The sequence below is a fragment of the Zalophus californianus genome, chromosome 10, assembly GCF_009762305.2.
Source record: "Zalophus californianus isolate mZalCal1 chromosome 10, mZalCal1.pri.v2, whole genome shotgun sequence".
NCBI classification, from domain to species: Eukaryota; Metazoa; Chordata; class Mammalia; order Carnivora; family Otariidae; genus Zalophus; species Zalophus californianus.
This window is the reverse complement of record NC_045604.1, coordinates 71715956-71742389: the sequence shown is the minus strand read 5'-3', so window position 1 is coordinate 71742389 and position 26434 is coordinate 71715956. Positions and strand designations below refer to the sequence as shown.

The window sequence follows — 26434 nt, the reverse complement described above, 5'->3', positions numbered from 1 at the left end:
GGGGGTCGGGGTTGCCCTGTCCTTGGGGGCGCCACTTTCATTTTAAGCTCGTCCCAGTTCATGAGAAAGACGGGGCTCGGGACGAGGGGCTGCCGGGGAGAACCAAGGCCTCTCTTCCAGGGCAATGAGGGCAGTGGTCAGCAGGGGCCGCAGCGCCCCCTGCAGGCCGGAGGCAGAGCCCTCAGCACCTGCTCCAGAGGGCGCCCCCCTGCTCTTGGTCCAGCCGGCATCTGGGCAGGTGAGCTGCCTGCTGCGTGGGGGTCTCTTCTGGGGATGCCCAGCCAAGCTCCATCACTCCCGACCTCGTGGCACGGAGACACAGTGCGTGTGGCTCCGTGGTGGCCGACTGCTGTTGCACAAGGGATGTGGGCGCACATACCAGTTCTACACGGTGAGATATAAAACGGGGTTTATTGGCGGGAAATCTATCAGCAGAGGGACAGTGGGGTCCCAAGCTGTCGCTCTCCCACAGCCAGACAGCAGGCTCGGCGGCCAGCTTGGCAGGAGAGGGGCCCTGGGCTTGGGGCTCCCTCTGCGACTACAGCACGGGTCACAGCGCGCGCAAGAAAGCTGGCCGTGAGGCGTGGCCCCGTTAGTGACCCGTTAGCAAGCAGCTGCCTCGGGAGCTCCTGGCCCATGTCAGCCTGCTTCTCCGCGGGCCTGCTAGGCCAGCCCGCTGCCGCGCTCCCAGCCGGGAGAACGGGGTGGGCCTCCGCCACCACCGGGCCTGCCTCTCGTGCTTCAGCCAGACATGGCAGCCCGCTGGTGTCTGCCCCGGCTTCCCGTGGGCATCCGGGCTGGCTCCCGCTGCCGGGAACGACACCTGCTGTGCCGACCAAGGCCCTGGTTTAAGTCGGAAGCCTGCAAAGGGGAGAGACTCCGACAGGGGGTGTAGTGAGGCCTCTGCTTTGGCTTGCTCTGCCGCCACGAGGGCCGGCTGCAGCGCAGCAGCAGGTGGCCCAGGAGCGCGAAGGTCCACTTGGCACCTGCCCGGAAAACCCGTGGGGGGGGGGGGCGGCGCTCCGCGGGGGCAGCTCAGCGGGAAGCAGCGGCACCTTCTCCGAGTACGCCCACACCACACTGGACCGTCCTTGGCAAAGTCACGCTCTGAAAATGGATGGGTGCTTGCAGCTGGGAGCAGCAGCGCAGGGAAGAGGCCTCTTTGTGGAAAGACGCTTCTTCAGCTCTTTCGTGGGCCGGACCTTTTGCCCCAGGTCACGCACACCTGCAAGCCGCCAGCTCCTGGCACTCTTGTTTGCCTGCTCGGAGACACCACCAAAGCAGGGCTCCTGGGAGACCCTCGAGGAAACGTGAAGGCCACCAGCACTGCAGAAGGGCGGAAGAGAGTTTGTGTGAAGCAAGGTCTAACCGGGTGGGAAAGGCCAGGGGCCCGGGCGCACTTGGCGCGCCCTTGACGCTGGCAACACATGAGGTCCGTCTGCTGGAGTTGGGAGGAGATTGGCCTCACGGGGACTGGCTGTCCCGTTTTGTACCTTCCACCTTCCTGATTACAAAGAAACACATATTCATTATACAAATCCAAACACGGCAGAAGTAGGCAACACAGAGGGTTTCCTTTTCCCTAGAGATGACAGTCAGCTAGGTTGTTTTTATACACGTTCGCATACGCACATTGCACCATTTCCTTTAAAAGGGGAAGTTGCCCCATAACACGCACTCTGGAGGTGCCTGGCTTTCTACACTAACGTGTCCTGGGAGGAGACCCACACTCCTGAGAGGTCCCGCCTCCTGCTCCGGAAGATTCTTTGTCGAGAAAGGAAAAGTTCTCTTGGATTACTGTGATGGGTTTGGGAAATGTCCACAATTCTTTGCTCTCCCACAGGGGATGTGGGACGGGGCAGAGGGAAGGAGCCTGATTCCCCTCCCCTTGCGCCGTGGCTGCATGTGCTAACGGGCTTCCAAGGAACAGAGTAAAGCAGGAGTGGCAGGGTGAGAGACTGTTCAGAGAGTCACTGTCGCTTCCTTCCTGGTTTTTTTAGACAGCTTTACTGAGCTGTCCTTCCCACGCCACCCGGCTCGCCACGTCAGGGTGGGACTCCACGGGGTCGGTGTATCCATACCCATGAGCCCATCCTCACAACCACTTGGAGGACGTTTCCACTCTCCCTGAAAGTCCTCTCTCTCCTTTTCTACTTTGGGGGAGAGATTGTGAAGGGCTGGTGCTAATTCTTGGCTGAGTGTTTGGTAGAGGGCACCAGGGACGCCATCCAGGCCCCAGGGGCCTTTTTTGGTGGGAAGTTTTAAAATGACTAATTCAGTCTCTGTACCTATTACAGGTCTATTCAGATTTTATTTCTTCTTGATTCGGCCTTGGTAGCTTGCCTTTCTAGGAAGGTTTTCACTTCATCTTGGGCACCCGGTCTCCTGGCATGCTGCGGCTCATAGCGTCCTTTAAGACCCTTCTGTGCGTGTGTGGTTTTTCCTGTGGGGTAGGCAGTAATGCCCCATTTTTCATTCTTGATTTTAATAATTTGAGTCTTCCCTCTCTTTATTTAAAGATTTTATTTGGGGGGGGGGGCGCCTGGGTGGCTCAGTCGGTTAAGCATCTGCCTTCGGCTCAGGTCATGATCCAGGGTCTTGGGATCGAGCCCCACATCTTTTTTAAAGATTTTATTTATTTATTTGACAGAGAGAGCGAGAGAGAGAGAGAGCGAGAGAGAGAGAGCACAAGCAGGGGGAGCAGCAGAGGGAGAGTGAGAAGCAGGCTCCCCGCGGAGTAGGGAGCCCGATGCAGGGCGAGCCCAGGACCCTGGGTGAAGGCAGACGCTTAACTGACTGAGCCACCCAGGCACCCCTGAATAAATAAAATCTTTAAAAAAATAAATAACGATATATTTTTTTAAGTAATCTCTACACCCAACGTGGGGCTCAAACTCACAACCCCGAGATCAAGAGTCACACGCTCCTCTGACTGAGCAGGACGGGCGCCCCTGAGTCTTCCCTATCTTTACCAACCGATTTTGAAAAAAATAAAATTAATTTAATAAAGAAATAAAAACCAATTTTGGGGGCGATGTAGTTAAAGGTTTGTCAATTTTGTTGATTCTTTCAAAGAACCAACTTTCGGTCTCGTTCATTTTCTCTTCTCTATTTCATTCGTTTCTGTTCTTTCTCATCGTCCTCCTGCTTTAGGATTGCTCCATTATTCTTTTCATAGTGTCCTGACATGGAAGTGTAAGTTGCGGATCTGAGATCTTTCTTCTCCTTTAATGTAAGTCTTTCCAGCTACAAGTTTCCCTTCAAGCACTGCTCTACCACCGCCCGCGTGTCTTCGTGTGCCATGTCTCCATTTCGCTCACTTCAGACCATTTTCCACTTGCCTCGGGATATCTTCAAGTCACTCAGGAGTGTGTTGACTGTCAGATACTTAAAAGTTTCCCAACTTTCTTTGTGTTGCTGATTTCTGGCTTCATTCTGCTGTGAACACATAACGTACTTCGTGTGATTTCAGTCCTTGTTGTTGGATGAGTCTTGTCTCGGGGCCCACGTTCCGTCTATCCCGGCGAGCGCCCCACGTGTGCTTGGGGAGAATACCAACTGATCTTGCTGGCGGCCTCCCCCTCGCTCTGCCCTCCCCCTCGGGCCCCTCGTCTGGGGGGGCGAGAGCCGTCATGTTGGAGGAGCGGTCCACACAGCGAGGAGCTGAGGCCCGCAGCCCATGGCCGTGCGAGCAAGCGAGGCACCATGGACAGGGCTCCTCAGCCCACGCAGGCCTTCAGGTGACCGCAGCCCTGGCCCCTGTCCTTCTCCAACCTCAGGAGAGACCCTGAGCCAGAACCAGCAGCCCAACCACTCCTGACATCTTGCCCACAGACACCGTGAGAGATAGTAAGTGTTTGCCGCCATAAGCCACTACGTGTTGGGGTGACGTGTGTGCGAGACAACTCACAATTACCCACACATCTGCTGGCTTTCCGGAGAGCCAGGCTGGATGCACACCTGCACTTCCGGCGGAAGTTTCATCTTCTCTGAGGAAAGAAAATTGAAAACATGGATTAATCATTCTTTTCTTGTTTAAGATTCTTTTTATTATTTTTTTAAGTAGGCTCCATGCTCAGGGTGGAGCCCAACATGGGGCCTGAACTCACAACCCTGAGATCAAGAGTCACACGCTCCTCTGACTGAGCAGGGCGGGCGCCCCATTAATTCTTGTTGAAGCTGCTAGAGCCAAAGGTACACACTTTGTAACAATGACCTTAAGGCCTTGAGGATAAAGAAAACCGGGTAGAATGACTCTGATTTGGGCAGTCATTGGGAATTCTGGTTTTCGAATGCCCCCAACTACCTGTGCCTGGTGAAAGAAGCTATTTGGGACCCCGAGAGTCATCGTTCAACCCATCCTTCAGCAGAGCAGGACTGAATGAGACACCAAACTGAGGTGCCCTCGACTGTGCCACAGGCGTACCACAACTCCTATTGCTTTTTTTTTTTTTTTAAGATTATTTACTGGGGAGCCTGGGTGGCTCAGTCAGTTAAGCAGCTGCTGCCTTCAGCTCAAGTCATGATCCTGGAGTTGGGGGATCAAGCCCCATGTCAGGTTCCCTGCTCAGTGGGGGTCTGCTTCTCCCTCTGCCCACCCTCCCACGCCCCCCTCTCGCTCACTCTCTCTCAAATAATCTTTTAAAGATATTAAAAAATCTTTTTTAAAAAAGATTATTTATTTATTTGACAGAGAGAGAGAGAGCACGAGCCGGGGGAGCAGCAGAGGGAGAGGGAGAAGCAGGCTCCCCGCCAAGCAGGGAGCCCGATGCGGGACTCGATCCCAGGACCCTGAGATCACGACCTGAGCTGAAGGCAGTCGCCCAACCAACTGAGCCACCCAGGCGCCCGACTTCTGTTTCTTATTGACGCCAAACAGTGGCTTTTTCCCAGAAGCCTCCATTTTATTCGAGCAGAAATAGTATTTCTTTTGGTTTATACAACTTGGATTCATTTTCATATTTTATAAGATATGGACCTTATTATTCACATGAATTAATATGAAACACAAAAATGCTTCCTAACAACTAGTTTTCTATTCTGTTTATGTGAAGGGAATCCATTTTCAGTTCAATAAAATTAATTCTTGGCAAAATCTCACAAGTGTAAGTTGATGTGCACGTGTGCATATGCATGTGTATATGCATGTATGCACGTCCATGTATGTGTGCATTGTGCACGTGTGTGCATGCTGGTGCATGTATGAGTGTGTGCATTGTGCAAGTGTGTGCACTGTGCATGTGTGTGCACGTGCATGAGTGTGTGCATTGTGCACATGTGTGCGTGCTGGTGCATGTATGAGTGTGTGCATTGTGCACGTGTGCGTGTGTGTGCGTACACACAAACATTTGCATGCTCTTCTGGAGCAGTCTCTGTTTTTTCATCTGATTTTCAAGAGACTGATCTGTAACCAGTTAAGACCTCCTAGGATAAAGGAAAGGAGAGGAAATGAACTAGAAGGGGAGTCATTTTGAGAATGGGATGATCTAGGGGTGTTTTCAGGTTCCGGAGAAGGTGCCAGTAGCCAGGATTGGTAGAAGACTCTGGAAAGGCCAGGGCACAAAGCTCCTCAGATGGTGCCTGTCCCTGAGGTGTCTGAAACTTAGGCTGGGAGAGTCAGTCGAGAGACCCACAGCTGTTTTGTACTCCCACCTCTGACCCCCATCCCCATCTGCACCTGGGTCCTCCTGCTGGGCCACGCTGGGGAGCCTCTCCCGCTGCCTCAGGGCCTCCAGGCCTGCCAGGTCGGGCGGGTGGCAGTGGCTACGCATCACCGTCACCAGCTGGCCCTGTGTGATGGCCCGGCTGCGGCAGCCCAGCCGGGCCTGGTCCCGGCACATCCAGTACACCTTCTCCCCAGCTGCCTTCTCCTTCCTGTAGAGGAAGGACTCGTACACCAGGAACCTGCCCCCGAGGGACGTCCTCAGGAACTCCAGAGGCCGGAGGGTTCCTGGAAGGAATGTGGCAGCGTGAATGGGGCAGCTTGGAAGCAGGGTGCAGAACCTGGGCGCCAGGGGCAGAGGCTGTTTCCTTTGTGCCGGCAGCCTGCCCCAGGAAACCGCAATGCTCCCACAGAACCCACTCTGCTCTCTGCCTCCACGGCAGCCCGTGCTGTGGGGCCTGGAGGACTGCAGCTCGGATCGCCACCCAGGGCCCATGGCCCGGCACCCTCGAGGACAGACTGGCCGTCTCCTTCTCAGGGCTCTGGTGCTGCCCGGGAGGCTGGCCCTGCTTTCCTGCAGGCCTCCCCTGACCCGGCTTGGATTCCACACTTGCTGGCGAGCACCCCGGTCAAAGGCTGGGCTGGAACATTCAGCAGGGCCCCCGGCTGGTTGGGGCCATGCACCAGGAGCCTCCTGGCTCGGTGTCCACCGTCTCCTCAGCCAGCTGACAACCAATCAAATCTCTCTTGAGGCTTTTAAGACCCTGATTTGAAAGGTCATGTAATGTTGGGGTTCGGGTGGCTAAAGAGAACTGGGAGGGGGAGGGAGGAAAACAAACACGAGAACCTAGAGAGGGGAGACAGAGGGTCCCTGAGGTCCAGGCTCATTGCCCCGTAAACGGGTGCTGAGCACTTCCTGTAGCGGACCATGCCACCCCACCCCCTTCCCTGCAGCTGTCTGAGTGGGTTTCTCTCTGCTGCCAGCCAATCCCAGACTAGCACTGGCCACGGGTGTGGAGCCCACATGCAGCCCTGCCTTTAGGGAGCTCACGCTGTGGGCCGACGGCCTACCACACGTGGGTGGCTAGACCCCACCAGGCACGGGGCCGCGGGCAGAAGGTCCCAGCAGGGAGGCCAGGGCCGAGCACCCGCCCCGCTCCACATCCTCTCACCCGCACCTGAGCCTTCCCTCTGGGCCGGGCTGGGGAGCTGCTCCCGCTGCCTCAGGGCCTCCAGGCCCCCCAGGTCGGGCGGGTGGCAGTGCCTGCGCATCACCATCACCCGCTGGCCCTGCGTGATGGCCCGGCTGCGGCAGCCCATGCGGGCCTGGTCCCGGCACGTCCAGTACACCTTCTCCCCGGCCGCCTTCTCCCTCCTGTAGAGGAAGGACTCGTACACCAGGAAGCTGCCCCCCAGAGGGGTCCTCAGGAACTCAGGGCCTCCTGGGGAGAAACGGGAGAGGTGGGTGGGGGAGGGAGAGCTGGGAGCCAGGTACTGGGGTTCAGCAGTGAGGTGAGGGGGGCCCCTGTCCTCAAAGCAAGAACAGCATAGCTCCTGGAGGGAGCAGGCCCAGGAGGACCCCCCCCCCCCACCGAGAGAGTAGGACTGAGGTGAGGAGGGGAGGGGAGAGCAACAGGAGAGGGCTGTAACCCCTCACAGAGTGCTCCCTTAAGGCTGGGAGAATGCTTGCTGGGGGCAGAGGAGGTCAAAGGGAAAGGCTGGTCGTCTGGGTCTCCTGCCCGTCACCACGGCCCACTGGCCACAGTCTGTCCTACCTGGGCTCCCCCGCTGAGCCGCACCTGGGCGTTTCTCCCGCTGCCTCAGGGCCTCCAGGCCCCCCAGGTCGGGCGGGTGGCAGTGGCCCCGCATCACGGTCACCCGCTGGCCCTGCGTGATGGCCCGGCTGCGGCAGCCCATGCGGGCCTGGTCCCGGCACGTCCAATACACCTTCTCCCCGGCCGCCTTCTCCCTCCTGTAGAGGAAGGACTCGTACACCAGGAAGCTGCCCCCCAGAGGGGTCCTCAGGAACTCAGGGCCTCCTGGGGAGAAATGGGAGAGGTGGGTGGGGGAGGGAAGTGGGAATTCAGGGTCTTGGGATCCCCTCCCACCTCCCTGGACCTGAGGAAGCAAGACTTGAGGGGCCCCAGCTCTGGGCCAGTGCTGTGAAGGACTCACCAGGGTCCTCGTCCGGGTCCTCAGTGGGGGATCCCTGCGGGGCCTGGGGCTGGGCCGGAAGGACTTTTGTGCGCTTCCTAGGCCGGGCTCTGGTGAGAGTCAGAGTCCCCGGCCCCCTGCGGTAGAGCAGGCTGTCCACGCCTTGGAGCAGCTTGTCCACTTGGCCCCCAGGCCCACCAGGCCTGGCCTGCAGCGTTTCCACGGCTTTCTCCTGCTGCCGCCGGGCTTCCAGGCCCTCCACATCAGGCGGGTGGCAGTGGCCCCGCATCACAGTCACCCGCTGGCCCTGGGTGATGGCCCGGCTGCGGCAGCTGTGCAGTGCGTGGTCCCGGCACGTCCAGTAAACCTTGTCCCCCACGGCCTTCTCCCGCTTGTACAGGAAGGACTGGTGCACCAGGAAGCTGCCCCCATAGCATGTCCTCAGGAACTCCAAGGGCCGGGGTTCTCCTGGAGGAGGAACCCAGGGCAGTCATGGCAGGCCGAGGAGAGGAGGCTGGGGGAGCATGGGGGGCCAAGGGCTTTTCCCCTTTATGTGGACACTGACTGTGGCTTCCCCCGAGCTGGGCGTGTGTGGGCCCCGCGTGCATTCCCACCAAGCCCCCACCCAGTGCACCAGAGAGAAGGTGCAGTTCCTCTCCTGGAGGTCAGTGGGGAGGCCACGGCTCACGGTGGTTACACGTCACATCCAAGGTCGCACACCCGGGAAGGACAGAGCTGGCTTTGACATCCTAGCCTATGTGTTCAGTCACTCCTGGCCACACTCTTTTTTAGGGCTTGTTTGAAACTTTTATTTAATTTTTTTTTAAAGATTTTATTTATTTATTTGAGAGAGAGAGAATGAGAGATAGAGAGCATGAGAGGGAAGAGGGTCAGAGGGAGAAGCAGACTCCCTGCTGAGCAGGGAGCCCGATGCGGGACTCGATCCCGGGACTCCAGGATCATGACCTGAGCCGAAGGCAGTCGCTTAACCAACTGAGCCACCCAGGCGCCCTATTTAATTTTTGAATAGCACATGCACACGCCATAAAATTCAAATGGTGGCAAAAGATAGACAGTAAAAAACAAGTGTTCCCCCCCACACACCTAGTACCCAGCACAGCAACTGCCCTAAATCCTTAAACCCTCGAATCTGGGTCAGAAGGGAGCCAACCCTTGGGATCAAGCCCACCTCCCACTTGCTGGTAATAAAAGCCACCAAGAAGACCCCAGCTACTGGGCACTCAGTGTCACCACACGTGGGACGGGCGCTGGGTGCTTCCCGCACATCGAGCATCTAATCTCCCTGGCATCTGAGTGATCACCCATCCCCGACAAAGTTCCCAAAACCCAAGAGGTTCAGCACCTGTACTGAAACCAGGTGGGGCTGTGATTTGAACCTGGTCCAAAGCTCTCCCCTAGGCCAACCTCCCCTAACCTCATGGGCTACCAGGACCACCTGGCCCTGTTAAAACTCAGGTTTCTGGGCCTCACACCAGACCCTGCTACATCAGAAAGTTCCAAAAGGACTTGAGCCCTTGGTTTTAGAGCACTAGTTCTATCCCCCAGGCTTGATGATTTCTGGGACAGGTTTCTATCTTTTAGCCATGTTGACTTGGAGCACATTACAAACCATGTGGGACCCCACGTTTCCATCTGGGCACAGGTAAGGACCCATGGGTTCCCACTTGCCCCAGAGTGGAGCCCAGGTGCAGGGCACTCACCGATCCCCAGTGTTGGGCGTTTCTTGGGGGGCAAGCTCAGCAGTGACAGGGCTCGCAGCCCCTCATCCTCCTCTGTGGCCGGTTTGCTCAGCACCAACCCGGGGGTGGGCTCTGGCTCCTCAGGGCACAGCCATGGGCCCACCCCTTCCAGCGGCTCTTCCACTCGGCCCCGAGGGCCCTCTGGAACCCCCAAGCCTTCAGGCAGGGCTGGGCCGGGCAGTTTCTGTCTCCGGCGCCGCGCCTCCAGGCCCTCCTCGTCCGGCGGGTGGCAGTGGCCCCGCATCACTGTGGCCCGTGGGCCTCGGGTGATGGCCCGGCCCCGGCAGCCCAGCTCACAGTGCTCACGGCACTTCCAGTAGACTTTGTCGCCCACTGCCTTCTCCTGCTTGTACAGGAAGCACTCGAGCACCAGGAGGCGGCCCCCGAAAGGGGTCCTCAGGAACTCCAGGGGCTTGGGGGCTGCTGAGGACAAGAGAGGGCTGGGTCAGCTGGAACAGAGCAAGGCTGGAGGCCAAGGGCATGGATGAGAGCAATGTGGGATGCACAGGGATGACATCCTGAGATCATCACACCAGCCTGAGGCAGAGTCCTGATTAGAGACAAGGATGCTTAGCTCTGAGCAGAGATGGGACCCCAAGGCCACCCCCTAGAAAGGGGGTGTACAGGGCCTATGTCTGAGCATGCAGGGCCACAAAGGGGCCTGGGCCAGGAGCAGTAGGCCTGGAACCCACCTGTATCTGGCTTGCTGCATGTCTGCTCAGGGGCCTGGGGGGTTGTCTGGGCTGCCCCCACTTGGTCCTCCACTGGCAGGATCTGGGGGGTCCTGGCCAGTGTGTCAGGACCAGACATCTCCAGGGACATGACACAGTGCCCTCCTTTGGGCTGGGAGTCCACCCCATCCACATTCTCCATGGAGGCCGTCAGCAGGACCAGTTTGGAGAACTCTTTGGGCTTTGTGGGCGCTGCAAGGACAACATCTGTGCCTGGCTCAGGGGATTCCGGGGACGGCTCCTGGCCAGCCTTCACACTCTCGCCCTCCTGCTCGCTGGGCTCCGGCAGGGGCATTCTGGGACGATGGCCCGTCCCCCAGGCCACACTCAGGCCCCAGCAGATGGAGTTCTCTTCCTCCTCCTCCTCCCTGGTCGGGAACCTGGCAGTCCAGGGGCTCCGTCCTAAGGAAGGAGGCAAAACCCATCAGTGGAGGCCCCCTTGGGCCTGGGGCTCAGAAAATGGATGTGGGGTGGAGGTGGAGGCAGAGGGGGCTGAAAGGCTGGGGAGGGTCCCACACAGAGCTGGGGAACCCCGGGTTGGTGCTTCCACTCGGCTGCATCCTCTCAGGCAGCTGGGGTCTGTCACCTCCCCTCCCCAAACGCCACTTTCCCGTCTGTAAAATGTGCCACAGGCAGGGCTCTCTGGGGGCTGTTGGGGTGCAGGCAGTGAGGCACCGAGAACCGTGAGCTTCTACAAAGAGAGGCCCATAGGTGCTGAGCATGGTGGGATGTGTCTTCACGGGGTTTCCCATTTAACTTGGCCCCGTGTTATGAAAGTCGATCACCCAGTGTACAGATGAGGACACTGAGGCATGCCAGGATGGCCAACATGGCCACGAAGTGCTGGGCTGGGAGTCTGGTCGAGGGGGATCCAGAGCCTGCCCCACACAGTACCTGGTGTGCCTCGCCCAGGATGACGGTAACTGGCCTTCCTGAGCACCAAGCCTCAGAGACCAGCACTTGGCACATGGGCTCAGGTCACAGACCCTCCCAGAATGCCCGGTGGCCTTCCTCCTGACACTGTGTCACAGGGAGACCGAGCCGGGCACCCGCCGGTGCTCTGCAGACCACAAAGGGGACACCTGGCTCTGGGAGGCAGGAGTCTCTGGACTCACAACTAGATCCGTCTCTCATCCCAGGCTGGAGGCCCTGGACCACGCAACACTCAGGAGATGCCGGGGCCCCAGGAAGGCAGTGACCTTGTGCCTGAAGCGGGGCTCGCGCTGCCTCAGCTGGGAGGGAACGGGGCTGTAGAGGTGTCCGGAAAATCCACAGTCACTCCGGGCTCCCTGGCTTCTGGCCTGGAGAAGCAGAAAGGACGTATTACGGGGGTAGAGCTAGCATGGAGATGGGGCCCTGGGTATCAGTGTGGGGTGAACATTTTGCTTTCTTGAGGGACTGGGTGGTGGGTGAATGGCTGGGTCTCCCCCACCTCTCCATAAGAGCCCAGAAGCAAGACCACAGCCTTCCTGCACATTTCAGCTCCCCATTTGTGAGCTGTCACCCTCGGTTCCAAGTTCTGCAATTCCAATGCATTCTTGCTCTGAAGTTCCCTGGTTTGGGGCCCAGATTCAGCTCCCCAAAGCCCGGTCAGCCTAATGGCAGGGCCCCAGAGTCCCCACTAAGACAGAGCCAAGGCTGAAGACTCAGAGGAGCGCCTCATCCCCACCCCATCCCGCAGTATACGCCTGCTCATCCCAGGGCAGCAGGGAAGCCCATCCTGGAGGGGTTGGGGTGGGGGGTGGTGGCGAGACTCAAGGAAATCTTCCAGGTAACGGGCCACCTGACTGAGAGTCTCGGCTGGCCTGCCCTCCCGGGTCATGCCCCTGGACGAGCCGACCCTCGCTCCTCCCATGCGGCCCTTCTTTGCCCTGCCCATCCCGCCCCACACCGCGACGAGGCGGGGCACGGACACGCGGGACCCTGGGGACCAGCCGCGGTGAGACCCGGTGCGTGGCTCCGGCAGGAGCTGTCTGGGCGGAAAAGGGAGCCGGTGGGAGGCCCCGCCCCCGGGCCGCCCCGCCCCCCTCGCCGATTGGCCCCGGCGCCCATCCCTCAGCCGGCAGCCCGCCCCCGGCTGCAGCCCTCTGTCCCCGCACTCCGGATCCCCCCGCGGCTGGCGCGCTCCTGCCGTCCCATCGGCCTCCAGCCTGCGGGGCCAAGGGCGCTGTGTGTGTGGTGGGGGGATGCCTCAGACAACTCGGGCCAGCCGAAGCGCTGCGGTCACTGTCCACACAGCACGCACACTCCTACAGGCCTGGGCCTGGGTCCCCGCCACGCGCGGGGCAAGAGGGGACGCTGTGGGGACTCCAACACGCCATCGGCCTTAGCCTCAAACCATCAGACGCCGAAGCTGCCTCCTCGGGGGCCCAACCAGAGGGCGTTGGCATGACCAAGAGCCCCCACATTCCACGGGAACCGGACCCGGAGTCATGGGTACCCCGAGTCAGGAGACGGCGCGGTCCCTTCAACTTACAAGTTCTGCCTAAAAGGCTTCCAAGATGCACGCACCTCAATGGATACGGAAGAAATTCCAGCACAACAAAAGGCAAACTATGGCCGCCCCCCCCCTCCCCCAGCCCCATCTGCGGAAAAGCATGGGTCTGGCGATGACCTAGAATTTGGATTGGATTGACGGTTACCATTCTCAACCATTACGGGACCTTGTAATATAGACTGTCTAATGACCACAAATCCTCCCATAAAGTATGCAGGTCCCCTTGCAATGTGGTCTAGAATCTGGACTGGCTTCAGCCCAGACGGGTGCCTTGCTGTGTGACTTGCTGAGTGTGGCAGAAGCATGCTGTGGGGGTTGGCAGTCCTCACCCTCAGGAGACATGGCCCTGAGCCTGCCAGGTTAGGAAGCTGTGTGAGAGGCCACATGCGGGCACGGAGGCACTGCCAGGCATGGAGGAAAACCATCTTGCAGACCCCCCAGCCGTGTGTAGCCACATGAAGGGGCCACAGGACACCAAGCCAGCCGGTGCAATCTGCATGGTGGCCACATGAATGGGCCACCCACCTTATGGAACACTGATCAATAATAAACCGTTATTTTAAGCCAGTGAGATCAGGATCTTTTTTTTTCTCAGCAGTAACTGATACTCTTGGCAAGTGACTGAACCTGGTGGGTTTGGGCTTTTTTTTTTTTTTTTTAAGATTTTTATTTATTTATTTGACAGAGACACAGGAGAGCCGGAACAGAAGCAGAGGGAGTGGGAGAGGGAGAAGCAGGCTTCCCGCTGAGCAGGGAGCCCGATGCAATGCAGGGGTTGATCCCAGGACCCTGGAATCATGACCTGAGCCGAAGGCATAAGCTTAATTAACGACTGAGCCACCCAGGCGCCCCAAGGGTTTTGGCTTTTTGATGGATGGAACAGTAAATGTTGTGAGATACACATCAAAGTGCTTTTGAACTTCAGGTGCCATGCTACACAAATGTTATATCCCTCAGTTGGTCACGTTTAAAGGGCTGCTAATTCAGTGAGAAGAACAAAAATATTAAGTATAAAGGATAGCAATGAGAATTAAATACTTAAAAAGTCCGTAACGGGGGCTCCTGGGTGGCTCAGTTGGTTAAGTGTCTGGTCATGAGCCCGGAGTCCTGGGATGGAGCCCCGTATTGGTCTCCCTGCTCAGCCAGGAGACTGCTTCTCCCTCTACCTCTGCCGCTCCCCCTGCTGTGCTCTCTCATGCACTCTCTCTCTCAAATAAAATCTTAAAAAAGTAAAAAGTCTGTAATGCAAAATAAACCAGTCACAAAAAAACTAATGCTGTATGATTCCACTTATGTGATGTCCCTACACTTGTCAAATTCATAGAGGCAGAGTCGGCGGTGTTGCGGGGCTGATGGGGGGTGTGTGGAATGGGGGACTGTTGTTTAGTGGGTGTGGTTTCAGTTTGGGATGACAATGACGTTCTGGCAGTAGATGGTGGCGATGGTGGCATGCCAGTGTGAGGGTCCTTAATGCCACCAAGCTGTGCACTTAGAACGATTCAAATTGTAAATTTTTGTGATATATATTTTACCACACACACACAAATATGTAACAACCTACATGTAGTAATGTTCCTTTTACCTAACATCATTGGTGAATGAAGTTCTTCAAAAAAGGCAGACTTCAAACTCACTAAAGTTATCTCTCCATGATGTGGGCTTTTACCATTTTATGTTTCAGTTTACCCATTGAGGATGGATCTCTTCATAAGCTCTTATCACTCTTCTCTATCTGGATGTAGGGGGCATACATATTTTATCCTGATTTGGAAATAAACATGTCTCCACCCAGTTCCCTTGGTACAGCTGCCCTCCTCCCTTGGGGCCCTTTCTCTACCCTTTGAGTCCTGCTCTCTCTGGTCACTAGAGCTCTCTGCCTCTGCAGTTCTTTGCACTGGGACCACCAAGGTTTTTCGGTCTCCTGTGTCCAAAAACAAGACCTAACAAAAGCCCCTCCTTCCCTCAACAGTTCAACTTTGCAAGAACAGCCCACACTCCTTCCTTCTCAGCCCAGCTGTCTGCAGGCGGCCCGCCAGCTCTGTGGACACCGACCACTCTCTTGTCTGGCCACCACGCAGGGTCGGCACCAGCTGGGTCCGTCCGGACACCGCGTTCTCCCTTGGAACCACCTGCACTGGCCTATGTGTTGTCCATCCATACAATGGAATATTATTCGGCCATAACCAGGAATCATGTTTTGGCACGTGCTGGATGAACCTTGAAAACGTCATGTTCAGTGAAAGAAGCCAGGCACAGGGGCCCCTGGGTGGCTCAGTTGGTTAAGTGTCTGCCTTCGGCTCAGGTCGTGATCTCCAGGTCCTGGGATCGAGCCGCACATCAGGCTCCTGGCTCAATGGGGAGTGTGCTTCTCCCTCTCTCTCGCTGCCTCTCCACCCTTCTTGCGCTCTCTCTCTCTCAAATGGATAAATAAAATATTAAAAAAAAAAAGAAGCCAGACATAAAAGATAGCATACTATATGACTCCATTTATAAGGCATGTTCAGAACGGGCAAATCCACTGACACGGAAAGCAGATGAATGATTGTATAGGACTGGGGGAGAGGCAGGGGAAATTTAGAAGTGATGCTAAGGGGTGTGGGGTTTCTTTTTGGGGTAATGAAAATGTAAAATTGACTGTGGTTGTTCGACTCTGAATACATGGAAAACACTGAGTTACACACTTTTGATAGGGGAGTTATGTGTATGTAAAACATATCTCAATAAAACTGTTTTTTAAAAAATCCTTATAGGGACTCAGGTCCTCAGGGTCACTTGGATGAAAACTGGTTTTCTTTTTCTTTCTTTTTTTTTTTAAGAATTTTTTTTAAGTCATCTCTACACCCAACGTGGGGCTTAAACTTACAACCCTGAGATCAAGAGTCTCACACTGCACTGACTGAGCCCACCAGGCACCCCCAAAACCAGTTTTCTACACCATAAGCAGGACTTTCACTACTGGGCTTGGTTTCCTCATCAAAGAAGAGGGGTGGCATGGATTACATATTAAGATATTGTGTAAGTTGCTAATAGTATATTGTAAAAACTATATACCAATATGTTTAAACTGTTAAGAACCTAATTCCTAGTAAACGGCCCATAATCCTGCCACCCAGATGCACTTGCACTGCTCTGTTTGTTCTTGGATCAGAGCTCTTGAATGACATTTTGTTTCCTGTGGCACATACATTGCATTCAACATGTTGTTTTCTATTTCACCCCACTTTACAGTGGGAGGCCCTCACCTGCAGACCAGATGGAGCCCTTGCAAAGGACCAAATCATTATGTAAGGTAGGCCCAGAACAGGCAGGAACACACACCTAAATCCTCGGCAGCAATGCTCCTGAAGGCCACAAGATAGCGGTGTTGCTCCTTAGGATGAACGCACTGCATCCTTGGTAAAAAATTAACTGCCTGACACAAACGTTTCCAAAACAAGAATGTGAGAGTTCTTCCATGTAGCAAAAATAACTGAAGATTTCCAAAAATGTTTGTATTTACAAAACCTAACAGTTAGACAGCAGATGCAGTTAGCAAAGTCTGCAAATACTATCTTTTTAAGCTAAGGTTTTCCCCCCAAAAAACCCACCCAAATCCAAGTATGGCTCAGACCCGGCGGGGCCTGTGGCCTTCAGCCCACACGCCTCTCCAGCCTCTGGAGGGCTCTGCTCACAGTCGTCGGTTACGGACTAATTTTATTTTATGTATTCATGGCCTAACCCCCCCCCAAAAACAAAAACAAAAACGAAAACAGGGCGCCTGGGTGGTTCAGTGGGTTAAGCATTCGCCTTCGGCTCAGGTCATGATCCCGGGGTCCTGCCATCGGCCCCGTGTCGTGTCAGGCTCCTTGCTCAGCAGGGAGTCTGCTTCTCCCTCTCCTCCCTGCTTGTGCTTGCTTGCTCTCCCAAATAAAAAAAAAAAAACAAAAACTTAAATACCTAGGAAGAAATATCTCAAAATGTTAAAAGTAGTAAGAACAGTGATTTATTTTCTCCTTCCATTTCTTTTGTTTTCTTGAAATTGTGGACAATGTGCATGAACTCTCTGTACCGTGGGGAAAGGGAGATGCTGTAAAGACAAGCTGCATCTCCTCGCTTGGTCATTTGTCCTTTAACTCCATCAAAAGTCTCCTGTGACAAGTCACACGAGAAATTAAAGGGTAATATAAGTGACAGAACAGATAAACGAACAAAAATTGAGGCTATTAAAAATCCCAGTTGTGGGACCTGCATAGCCTCAGACATTCCCTCCAAGATATTTATTAACTACAAAAGGAAAGACAGTAACTTGACAGTGGGGAAATCCCGTGGACACCCCCCTATGTGATCGAGGTCAACTTCACCGGTCATAAGACACATCAACACCACGATGTCCTTGCACCAAGGACACCCCACCGTCTCTGTGATACTCTTGCCCCAGGTGCACACCCCCACTTTAATCAGACGAACCACATCGAGGGACAGTCCACGAAACAATGACCAGGAGACTTCAAAACTGCTGAGGTCATCAAGGACAAGGGCAGGCTGAGGGCCTGTCACAGACTGGGGGGTGCTGAGGAGACACAACAGCTAAATGCCACGTGGGATGGTGGGATGGAAAAGGACGCTGGGGACAAGCTGGGGAAACCAGAGTCAGGTCAACAGTGTAGGTGAGGAGAACCGTACTCACGGTGATTTCCTGGCTTTGATCTCCACGCAGCATCCGGTAAGATGCTGACAATCAGGGAGACCGGGTGATGGGTATGTGGGAATTCTTCGTCCTATCTTTGCAATGTTTTTTGTTTTTTAAAGATTTTATTTATTTATTTTACAGGGAGAGACACAGTGAGAGAGGGAACACAAGCAGGGGGAGTGGGAGAGGGAGAAGCAGGCTTCCTGCTGAGCAGGGAGCCCAATGCGGGGCTCAATCCCAGGACCCTGGGATCATGACCTGAGCCGAAGGCAGACGCTTAATGACTGAGCCACCCAGTCACCCCTCTTTGCAATGTTTTTAAAGTCGAAAATTAACTCAAAATAAAACGTTCTTGAAAACCCAAGTTTCAAACTTACAGGCACAATTGGAGTTGACAGAGAAAATAAGTGATGGAGACCTCCTGAGTATAGGGTGAGAGAGAGAGGGAGAGGGAGACACCCTCCTGTCCAGAGCCTCGTCATCCATCCTGGGACCTGCGACCTGAGCCAGGAACAAAATTCCTCCGGCATCAGCCCACACCTCCAGTCCAGTGACCCAGCAACCTCCTTGCCAAGCATCACCATCATCCCCACTCAACTTCTGGGGCCTTGAATGGCCCAGGACCGCATGGCTAGTGAGAGCCAAGACTCCAACCCAGGCCCAGCTGGTGCGCAGCCAACAGGGTACCTCCCTGTGCCCTGGGCAGCTGCAGGAAGAGGTAAGAAGCGCCAGGTGCAGAGGAAGCTGATGCTCAGGGCTGCAGTCAGGCCTTCAGAGTGTCTTCAGCTGCACTGATGTGTCCCTACAAACCAGCTATTTTATGGTTTACCAGGGTGACTTCCGGCTGATCTGGCCAATGGGAGACATGGTGGGACACTGGCGGGTGGAGTGAGGAGGGTGTTCCAGAAGCCACCTGCCTGGCGGGGGCTCACCAGGGCTGTCTGCTGCAGCTTTGCAGGACCCCTGCCTGCTGCCCTGGAGCTCGGCCTGGCTGTGCTGGCAGCATCGAGTCTCTGCCACCCTCGGGCTCGGGCTCGCTCACCATTTCCTGTTTGGCCTCTCAGCTCCTCCACCACCAGGGATCGCAAGGAAACTCCCAGTTCAAATCTTAAAGTAGTTTCTGTTTTCCTGGCTGGATTCTGACTGACACAACCCTCGAGAGTCTAGAGGACTGTGATCATAATATGTAATATTTACCAAATACAACGATGTGCCTGGCACTACCCCCCAAGGGCTCTGCACGTACTATTCCAGTTTATCTTCCAAATAACCCCGTCAATTAGAGTCCACTGTTCTTTCATGTCATAGAGGAGGAACAAAGGCTGAATCTGTGACCAAGAGCAGGCCGATAAAGACAGAGTCCGCATTCAAGACACCGGTGTCTGCCTTCAGGGCCTCACCTCTTAAAACCAGTAAAAATGGTTCTTTTCACATTGAGGATTCTGACCATAGGTATCAAAGGAGTGGGTTAAGACTGGTGGTTGTCAGTCAAGGTGATTTCCTTCCCAGGCAACACCTGACAGTGTCCAGAGACATTTTTGGTTGTCACCATGGGAAGGCAGGGCATGCTACTAGCATCTAGTGGGTAGGGCCCAAGGATGCTGCTCAACATCCTACAGTGCCCAGGGTAGCTTCTCCAACACTCCCTAAAGAAGCATCTGGTCTAAAATGCCAACAGAGCCAAGGCTGAGAAACCCTTCTTGAGATCAGTGTTTTAAAAAATGAAAAAGAATTTAAAAAATAGAATAGAAAGAGTGAATCCATATAATGAGGTTAAGTATATTTTTCATGCAAGTTTTATTATAATTAGTTGTTTGTGTAATACTGGTCTTCATAAAAATTCCCCCGGGCCCTTGATAAAAATGCAAATGACTGTATTTCCATCTAAAATTCTGACAGAGGATCTGGAGAGGGATTCAAGAATCTGGATTTTTAGCAAGTACCCCACAAGGCTCTGGTGGGCCAGGACTGTGTTTTGAGAAACACCTGAATAGATGCCCTTGAGAAATAGGCAGTCCATCAGTAAGTGACGAGCCTAAGAAGGATTTGAAGGGGCTTTTTTTGTGTGTCAGGCCCCACATTAAGTATTTTATATACATGATCTCATTTAATCTATCACATTGTATGTGCTCCCTCATTAATGTGTTAAATAAAATCATTAGCATCTGTTTATTTTATGTCAGTAGGAGAGTCATGATTTCATCTTTTCTGAGATGATCCTGTAACAATTTATTGCGTTTCACACACCTTGGGCTATTCAGGGGCCCTCAAGAATACAGACAGGAATTTGCTCAAACTCCTAAGTAGTATAAGTGAAATCTGGTGGAGAGAGCTTCTGGAGCATGGCTTCCATTCCTTGGGATAGCAAATACCAGACTTCTAAAAATCCCACCAGATATTCCTTATGAAGGCTTCCAGCAAAGCAAACTAAAGAAGGCCTCTACGGTGAATTAACGTGCTCGTACTTATGCAAACAATCAGGCCAAATCTAATGAGACCAGCCTTATTTTGTGATCAGAAGTATCTTTCATTGAGGTTATGAGACTGTAAAGGACCTTTGCGCCTCAATGGAAACAATGCAGTGTTTAGAACACATCCTTCCAGGTTACAGGATTCTAGTCTTTGAGCCATTTTGACAACTCTGCATAGTGCAGATAACCGAGAGCAATGCAAAATTATTCTAGGCTGTAGGCAATAAACTCTCTCTCCATGTAAATAAGTACATGGAAATAATTCTCCCCCCTGAAGAAAAAGCCAGTTTTGCCTCCATGTGCACATTTTAATGTCTGTAGTCTTCTAGAATCTTCTTTGGATTCTCTTGCAAACTGGTTGTTAGATCTTTCTGGTTCCTTGGTCAATCAGTTATGTAAAAGCTTCCATACATGTTCATTCTACATCTAAGTTTCTAAGGTCTAAGGTTCTGCTTTTCTAATTGGCTAGGTCATTGGTCCTATAATCTCTGGCTCCAGTCAGCAATTTTTAAAATTACATGTGAAACATCAATCTGCACTGCATGAAATAAAACTGGGTATTATTTTATGAAATTTCCACTTGTTATACATATGTCTATTTATCGTAGGTGGACTTAAATGTATTTTTTTTTTACTTTGGATGGTCATTGCTTTGAGGTCAATACTTGGGTCCTTGTGTTTGCTTTGTAATACTCAATTTTTACTCACTAAAGATTTATTGAGTGACTGGAGTATTTTTAAACCAGGCAGATTTAAATGGAAAGTTTGAAAGCTTCACGGTTTATGCTTCATCACTCTCTTATCCCCTCCCCTCCCCCAGAAATGAGGCACAGAGCAATTCTGGGCGCAATACTCAGCTGCCCACTCTGACATTGCTGTCGTGCAGGTGGTCACAAAGGGCTCGGTGTCAACCTAACACCCAAGAGACACACAGTATTACAAACTGCCGGGTGCCTCTCAGGCAAGATCTAATCGGTAAGGTCCTCAAAGTCTGAGCCTCACTCGGAAGCTGATGGTGGGTCAACAGAATTACCTTCACGCACAGAGAGTGAGAACCGCCATCCCCATCCGCCAGTACCCGGGTCCTTACTGCCAGCTTGCTGGGTGCAACACTTGGGGCAAATTCCATCGATTCTCTGGACTGATTTTACCTGCGAAACAGGAAAAGTGGCAAGTGAGATACTGCATGTGAAATTCTTCTATAAACTGTAAATCATCACACAAGGACAAAGAGTTCTTTCTTGCACCCAGGGGTCCTGATGTTTGAAAAAGCTCCTGGGTGACTCCAAATTGCTGTCCCCCTCCCACACATGCTAATGAGCTATGAGGGGTAGAGGTGTGCACTGACTGACTCGTGAACTCTCCTATGAAACACGCATGCACTGTGTGCATACGGGTATCATTCCTGGGCGGTGTTGAGGGTGGCAGTGACCCCCCCAACCCCGGCGATTAAGAATCACTGTTCTAAAGCAGGGCTTCTCAACCTCAGCACCATTGGCATTTTGGGGAAGGGGGGCTGGATGTTCAACAGCATCCCTGGCCTCTGCCTGCTGGATGCAGCACACCCCTGCCCAATGATCGATATTGCTGTATGTCCCCTGGGAACCCCTGCTCCTGAGCACCTGAGAGATGCACAGAGCACAGAGAGGAAGATTCTACCTCCAGGTCCTCCCAGCCCCAAGTCCTTCAGTCACCAGATCAGAACCTGAGCTTTTATTCTTTCCTTTTTTTTTTTTTAAGATTTTTATTTATTTATTTGACAGAGAGAGACAGAGCGAGAGGGGGAACACAAGCAGGGGGAATGGAAGAGGGAGAAGCAGGCTTCCTGCTGAGCAGGGAGCCCGATGCAGGGCTCGATCCCAGGACCCTGGGACCATGACCTGAGCCGAAGGCAGATGCTTAACAACTGAGCCACCCAGGCGCCCCTATTCTTTCCTTTTTTTTTTTTTTAAAGTAATCTCTATGCCCAACGTGGGGCTCAAACTCACAACCTGGAGATCAAGAGTGGCATGCTTTACCCACTGAGCCAGTCAGTGCCCCAGAGTCTTAGCTATTTTTTTTTTTTTTTTTTTTACTCCTTCCTTACCAGGCCTCATGTGTCCTCAAATCTCATTCTCTGTACACCTGGTCACACCACCTCCCATGGCCTTCCCACTGAACAGCACTCCGGGGCTTTGATCCTCACCTACTCCTCAGCGGCCTTTCCATCCTGCATCCAGCCGGGCCAATTCTCCCTATGCAGTGCCAACCAGTTAATCTTCCTAAAGCTGAACTTTAATTATTTCTCTCTCTAGTAAAAATCGTCTCCCTCTCCATTATAAACACTCCACACTCCAGTCCCAACCTCACACACTATCTCTTCTCCAAGTCCGACTAGGAGCTTTTGGAAGAGGAACAGGATAAACCTGATGGCATCAAACTAGAACATTCAAATCAAGTCCTCGAAGTGATTTTGGCCCTGAGAAGCAGAAATGTCAACATATTAAAAATATACCTTTTCTATGGAATTGAAGGTTACCCGTGATTATCTGATTATTAGAACTCAGCATCCCCCAAAGGCAAGACATAAAGGCGGAGAAAGACGGATGTTTGTTAAAGCAAGGGTTTCAAACTGTGGTCAGAACCATTAGGTCCTGAAATCAATTCCATGGGTTAGCAACAGTCATTTGGAATGGAAAGAACGGAAGAGAACAGAATGGAATCAGAACAAAGGTAGAGTAGATCTGGCTGTTATCATGAGAGATTAGGGTCATTTCTCCCTTTGAACTTATCTTCCAGTAATCTACATCTACAGGCACAAGTTATGCATGGAGAACATATTTCTTGAGTCAAAAGTTTGAAAGTCTCAACAGGCAATCTGCGTAATCAGAAGTGGAAGGAGGGGTGTAACAGCAGCAAAAAGTGCAAGGTCACTGGGACCTACAGAGCCGCGCAGACGGGACGGGACTGGGGTGGGTGCCAGCGCGGGTCAGCGCCGGTGCGGCGGACACGGCCAGGCTGGGGGTGGGGACGAACGGGGGGCTCCCTTGCTGGGGGTGTCAGGGTTCAGTCCGGGGTCGGCTGGATTGGGGCGAAGGAGGAGCCAGGAGAAAGGAGACGAGTCTCGGGTGAAGGACAAGGAGCGGCCTGAGCGCCGGGACACTGAGCTGGGTGACACCACCCCCCTTCCAGCCTCAACAGCCCTCGGGACCCTCGGGGAGGCCTGGCCGGGGGCGCGGCCACGCCGTGGGACTCGGGACCCTCCCCGGCCCGCTGGGGCCCGTGCTCACCGGGCACCGGCCGGGCGGCGGCAGCAGCGGAGCCCTCGCTCTCCGGAGACCGAGCCGCGGCGGGTCCTTTGGCCTCGGCCGCCGCAGCCACAGGCGTCGACCTCGCGGCCCAGGCGCCTCCGGCCACCACAACCCTAGCGCCCGCTCCCAGCCCCCACCTGCCCTCTCGGGAGCGAGCCCCGTGCCCGCGCGCCGCCCCACTAGCCGGGAGCGCGCGCCACCCCGCGGGGAAGCGGACCTCTTGGAACGCCCAAGCGGGCTCCCAGCGAGCATGCGCAGCAGGGCCGCGGGGCCCCATTCCTTGAGCAAACTCCGCTTCTCCGGCTCTTCTGTGAGCGGCGCCGAGTTGGCGGCCTGACCAATCGGCGCGGGGATATGGGGCAAGGGTTTGCGAAAGGGGCGGGGCAAGCTCAGGATTGGGCGAGGGCGTCCGGGGGCGGGGCGTCGGCCGGACAGGCGGCTGGGACTGGGGATTCTGGGCGGGGGCTCTGAGACCAGGTAGTTGCAGGGCTTAATTCCGGGCCCCCCGCAGGATTTGACTCCGTGCTCGCTAAGCGGGAGCATTTGTTTAAATATCGTATTAGACGTGTCACTTTCTTTAGCCAGCAGAAGGAAATTTTTTATACACCTTGTTAAAACCTTCAAATGACTCCACCCCAAAGCTGGGCCACCTGGGTGGCTCAGTTGGCTAAGCGCCTCACTCTTGGTTTTGGCTAGGGTCATGATCTCAGGGTCGTGAGATCCATCCCCTAATCCGGTAGGCTCTGTGCTGGGTGTGGAGTCAGTTTGAGATTCTCCCTCTCCCTCTCCCTCTCCCCTGCCCTTCCGCCCACCCCACCCCTTACTCCCCCCACCCCAACCCCATTTTCTTGCTCCTTTTCTAAAAAAAAAAAAGTAAATGGGGAGAAGGGAAAGCTCTTTCTTACAGTAGAAGGTCAACTAAGAAATGCAGAAAGGATGATCACCATTTGTCAACCGTCCTAATTAATAGCTGATTTGGGCAAAAATCATCAATGGCCACTAAAGTTGGAGGGTGAAAACCTAACAAGGAAATGGTATTTACATAATCCCAAAGATACTTATTAATTACAAAGGGGGAAATACGAATTTTACAGTAAGGGTAATGGTTCTCAAAGTGTAGTCTGGGGGGGCTTCCTAGAGGTCCCTGGGGATTTTGCAAAGGTGACATGACGATGTTGTACCAGGTCGATTGCCAAAGCACATATGAGAACCTCTAGTATTTCTTTAGGCCTACGTTGAGATTTGCAAAAATAAAAAAAACAGTGTACAATTCAGTGTGTTTCAGTGTATTCCTAAAGATGTGCGAACATCACCACAATCAGGTTTAGAACATTTTCTTTGCTCCAGAAAGAAACCTGTAGCCATTGTGAAGTCCCTCACCCCATGACCCTAGGCAAGTATTCATCTGTCTGTATAGATGTGCCTATATTGGACACTCATATAAATGGAATCATACGATATGTGGTGTTTTCTGTCTGGCTTATTTCACTTAGCCTGGTGTTTTCTTTTTTTAAATTTCTTTTATTTTTTTTAAGATTTTATTTATTTATTTGAAAGAGCGAGAGAGATCACAGAGGGAGTGGGAGAGGGAGAAGCAGACTCGCCGTTGAGCAGAGAGCCCCATGTGGGGCTCCCTCTCAGGACCCAGAGGTCATGACCCCAGCTAAAAGCAGATGCTTAACTGACTGAGCCACCCAAGCGCCCCATGCCTGGAGTTTTCAGAGTTCATCCATGCTGCAGCCTGTGGAAGCATTTTGGTTTTGTAATGGCCAAATAATATTGCATTGTATATATAGACCACGATTTGTATATCCGTTAATCTGTCGATAAGCATTTGGGTTGTTTCCAGGTTTTGGCTACTATGACTCATGCTGCTATGAGCATTCATGTCCAGATTTCTGTGTGTACGTATGTTTTCAGTTCTTTGGGGTGTGCACCTAGGAGTGGAATTGCTTGGTCATATGGTAACCCTATGTTTAGCCATTTGAGGAACTGCTAGACTGTTTTCCACAGGGTCCTCACCATTTCACATTCCTGTGAGCAGCTTATGAGGATTTTGTTTTCTCCACATCCTTGTCAACACTTGCTATTATCTGAGTATAGCCATGTGGGTAGATATGAAATGGTATCTCATTGTGTTTTTTTTTTTTTTTAAGATTTTATTTATTTATTTACTTGAGAGTGGGAACACAAGTAGGGGGAGGGGCAGAGGGAGACACTTAATTGAGCCAACCAGGTGCCCCAAGCTTTTGCAATTTTTTTTTTTTTTTTAGTTTGGATACCATTAGTTTATTATAAAAGAGAGACATGAAAATTATTTACATGATGAAAGATTTCACAACTTCACTGGAATGGGCAGCTTCACTTCATGCCATTTTAATAATGATTTCTGTCCACATACTTTCTGAGAATGTCACCATCTCTAAATAAGAAATAATCCTTGTCATCTAGAACTACTTTGGTGCCTCCATATTCTGGGAGAACTTTATCTCCAACTTTCACACTAACTGGATGAATCTCTCCACCCTTTCCTTTAGAGCCTGATCCAACAGCTACTACTGTTGCTTGCAACACTTTTCCTTGAGATTTTTCTGGAAGCATAATACCTCCTTTGGTTACAGTTTCAGCTGCACTCCTTTCAACTAAAACTCGGTCAAAGAGGGGAAGAAATTTTCTAAACGCCTCCCCTGCCATGACGCCGACCGCCGCAGTAGGTACTCTGCTTTTGCAATTTTTTAAAAAGATTTCATTTATTTGAGAGAGAGAGAGCATGAGCATGGAGAGGGGCAGAGGGAGAGAGAAAGAAGCAGCGCAGGGAGCCTAATGCGGGGCTCGATCCCAGGACCCTGCGATCATAACCTGAGCCAAAGGCAGACCCTTAACGGACTGAGCCACTCAGGCGCCCAGCTTTTGCATATTTACTGTTAATTGCTTGTTTTACACTTTGCTCTTACTGAAGTCTAGTTGATGAACAATGTTACATTAATGTCTTAATACATACATAATTGTGTACAACATTGTGACTGGACAATTCTATATACTAGGCAACAGCACACCACAATGAGGGTGGTCACACCTGTCACTACACAAGGTTATTACAGTATCACTGTATTCCCCAGGCTGCACTTTTCACCCCTGTGATTTAGCCAACACATTCTAAAAGCACTACATTTTTACCCCCCCAGCACCCAAACTGAACA

At 53.0% G+C, this 26434-nt stretch overlaps 2 protein-coding genes across 19 annotated transcripts; both read right to left on the bottom strand.

Annotated features, from left to right (window-relative positions):
• Positions 1-392: 392 nt before the first annotated feature.
• Positions 393-23447, bottom strand: FLYWCH1 (FLYWCH-type zinc finger 1). 18 transcript variants are annotated; one of them, XM_027611106.2, is made up of 11 exons: positions 23214-23447; positions 20978-21095; positions 11423-11608; positions 10269-10709; positions 9538-9999; positions 7838-8284; positions 7438-7701; positions 6841-7104; positions 5678-5950; positions 3961-3989; positions 393-1504 (listed from the first exon to the last, which is right to left on the bottom strand). In XM_027611106.2, exons 4-11 carry the CDS (start codon positions 10600-10602, stop codon positions 1181-1183), a joined length of 2397 nt encoding a protein of 798 aa, XP_027466907.2. In that variant the 5' UTR covers positions 10603-10709; positions 11423-11608; positions 20978-21095; positions 23214-23447; the 3' UTR covers positions 393-1180. The 18 variants fall into 18 exon arrangements, with proteins under 18 accessions (XP_027466907.2, XP_027466913.2, XP_027466912.2 ...); XM_027611112.2 differs by having other exon boundaries at positions 393-1326; positions 3917-3989; positions 9538-9996; positions 11507-11608; XM_027611111.2 differs by having other exon boundaries at positions 393-1326; positions 3917-3989; positions 11507-11608; positions 23214-23446.
• A 2163-nt stretch (positions 23448-25610) lies between these two features.
• Positions 25611-25928, bottom strand: LOC113932564 (10 kDa heat shock protein, mitochondrial-like). Its single transcript, XM_035722207.1, has one exon. It carries the CDS (start codon positions 25926-25928, stop codon positions 25611-25613), a length of 318 nt encoding a protein of 105 aa, XP_035578100.1.
• Positions 25929-26434: the final 506 nt, after the last annotated feature.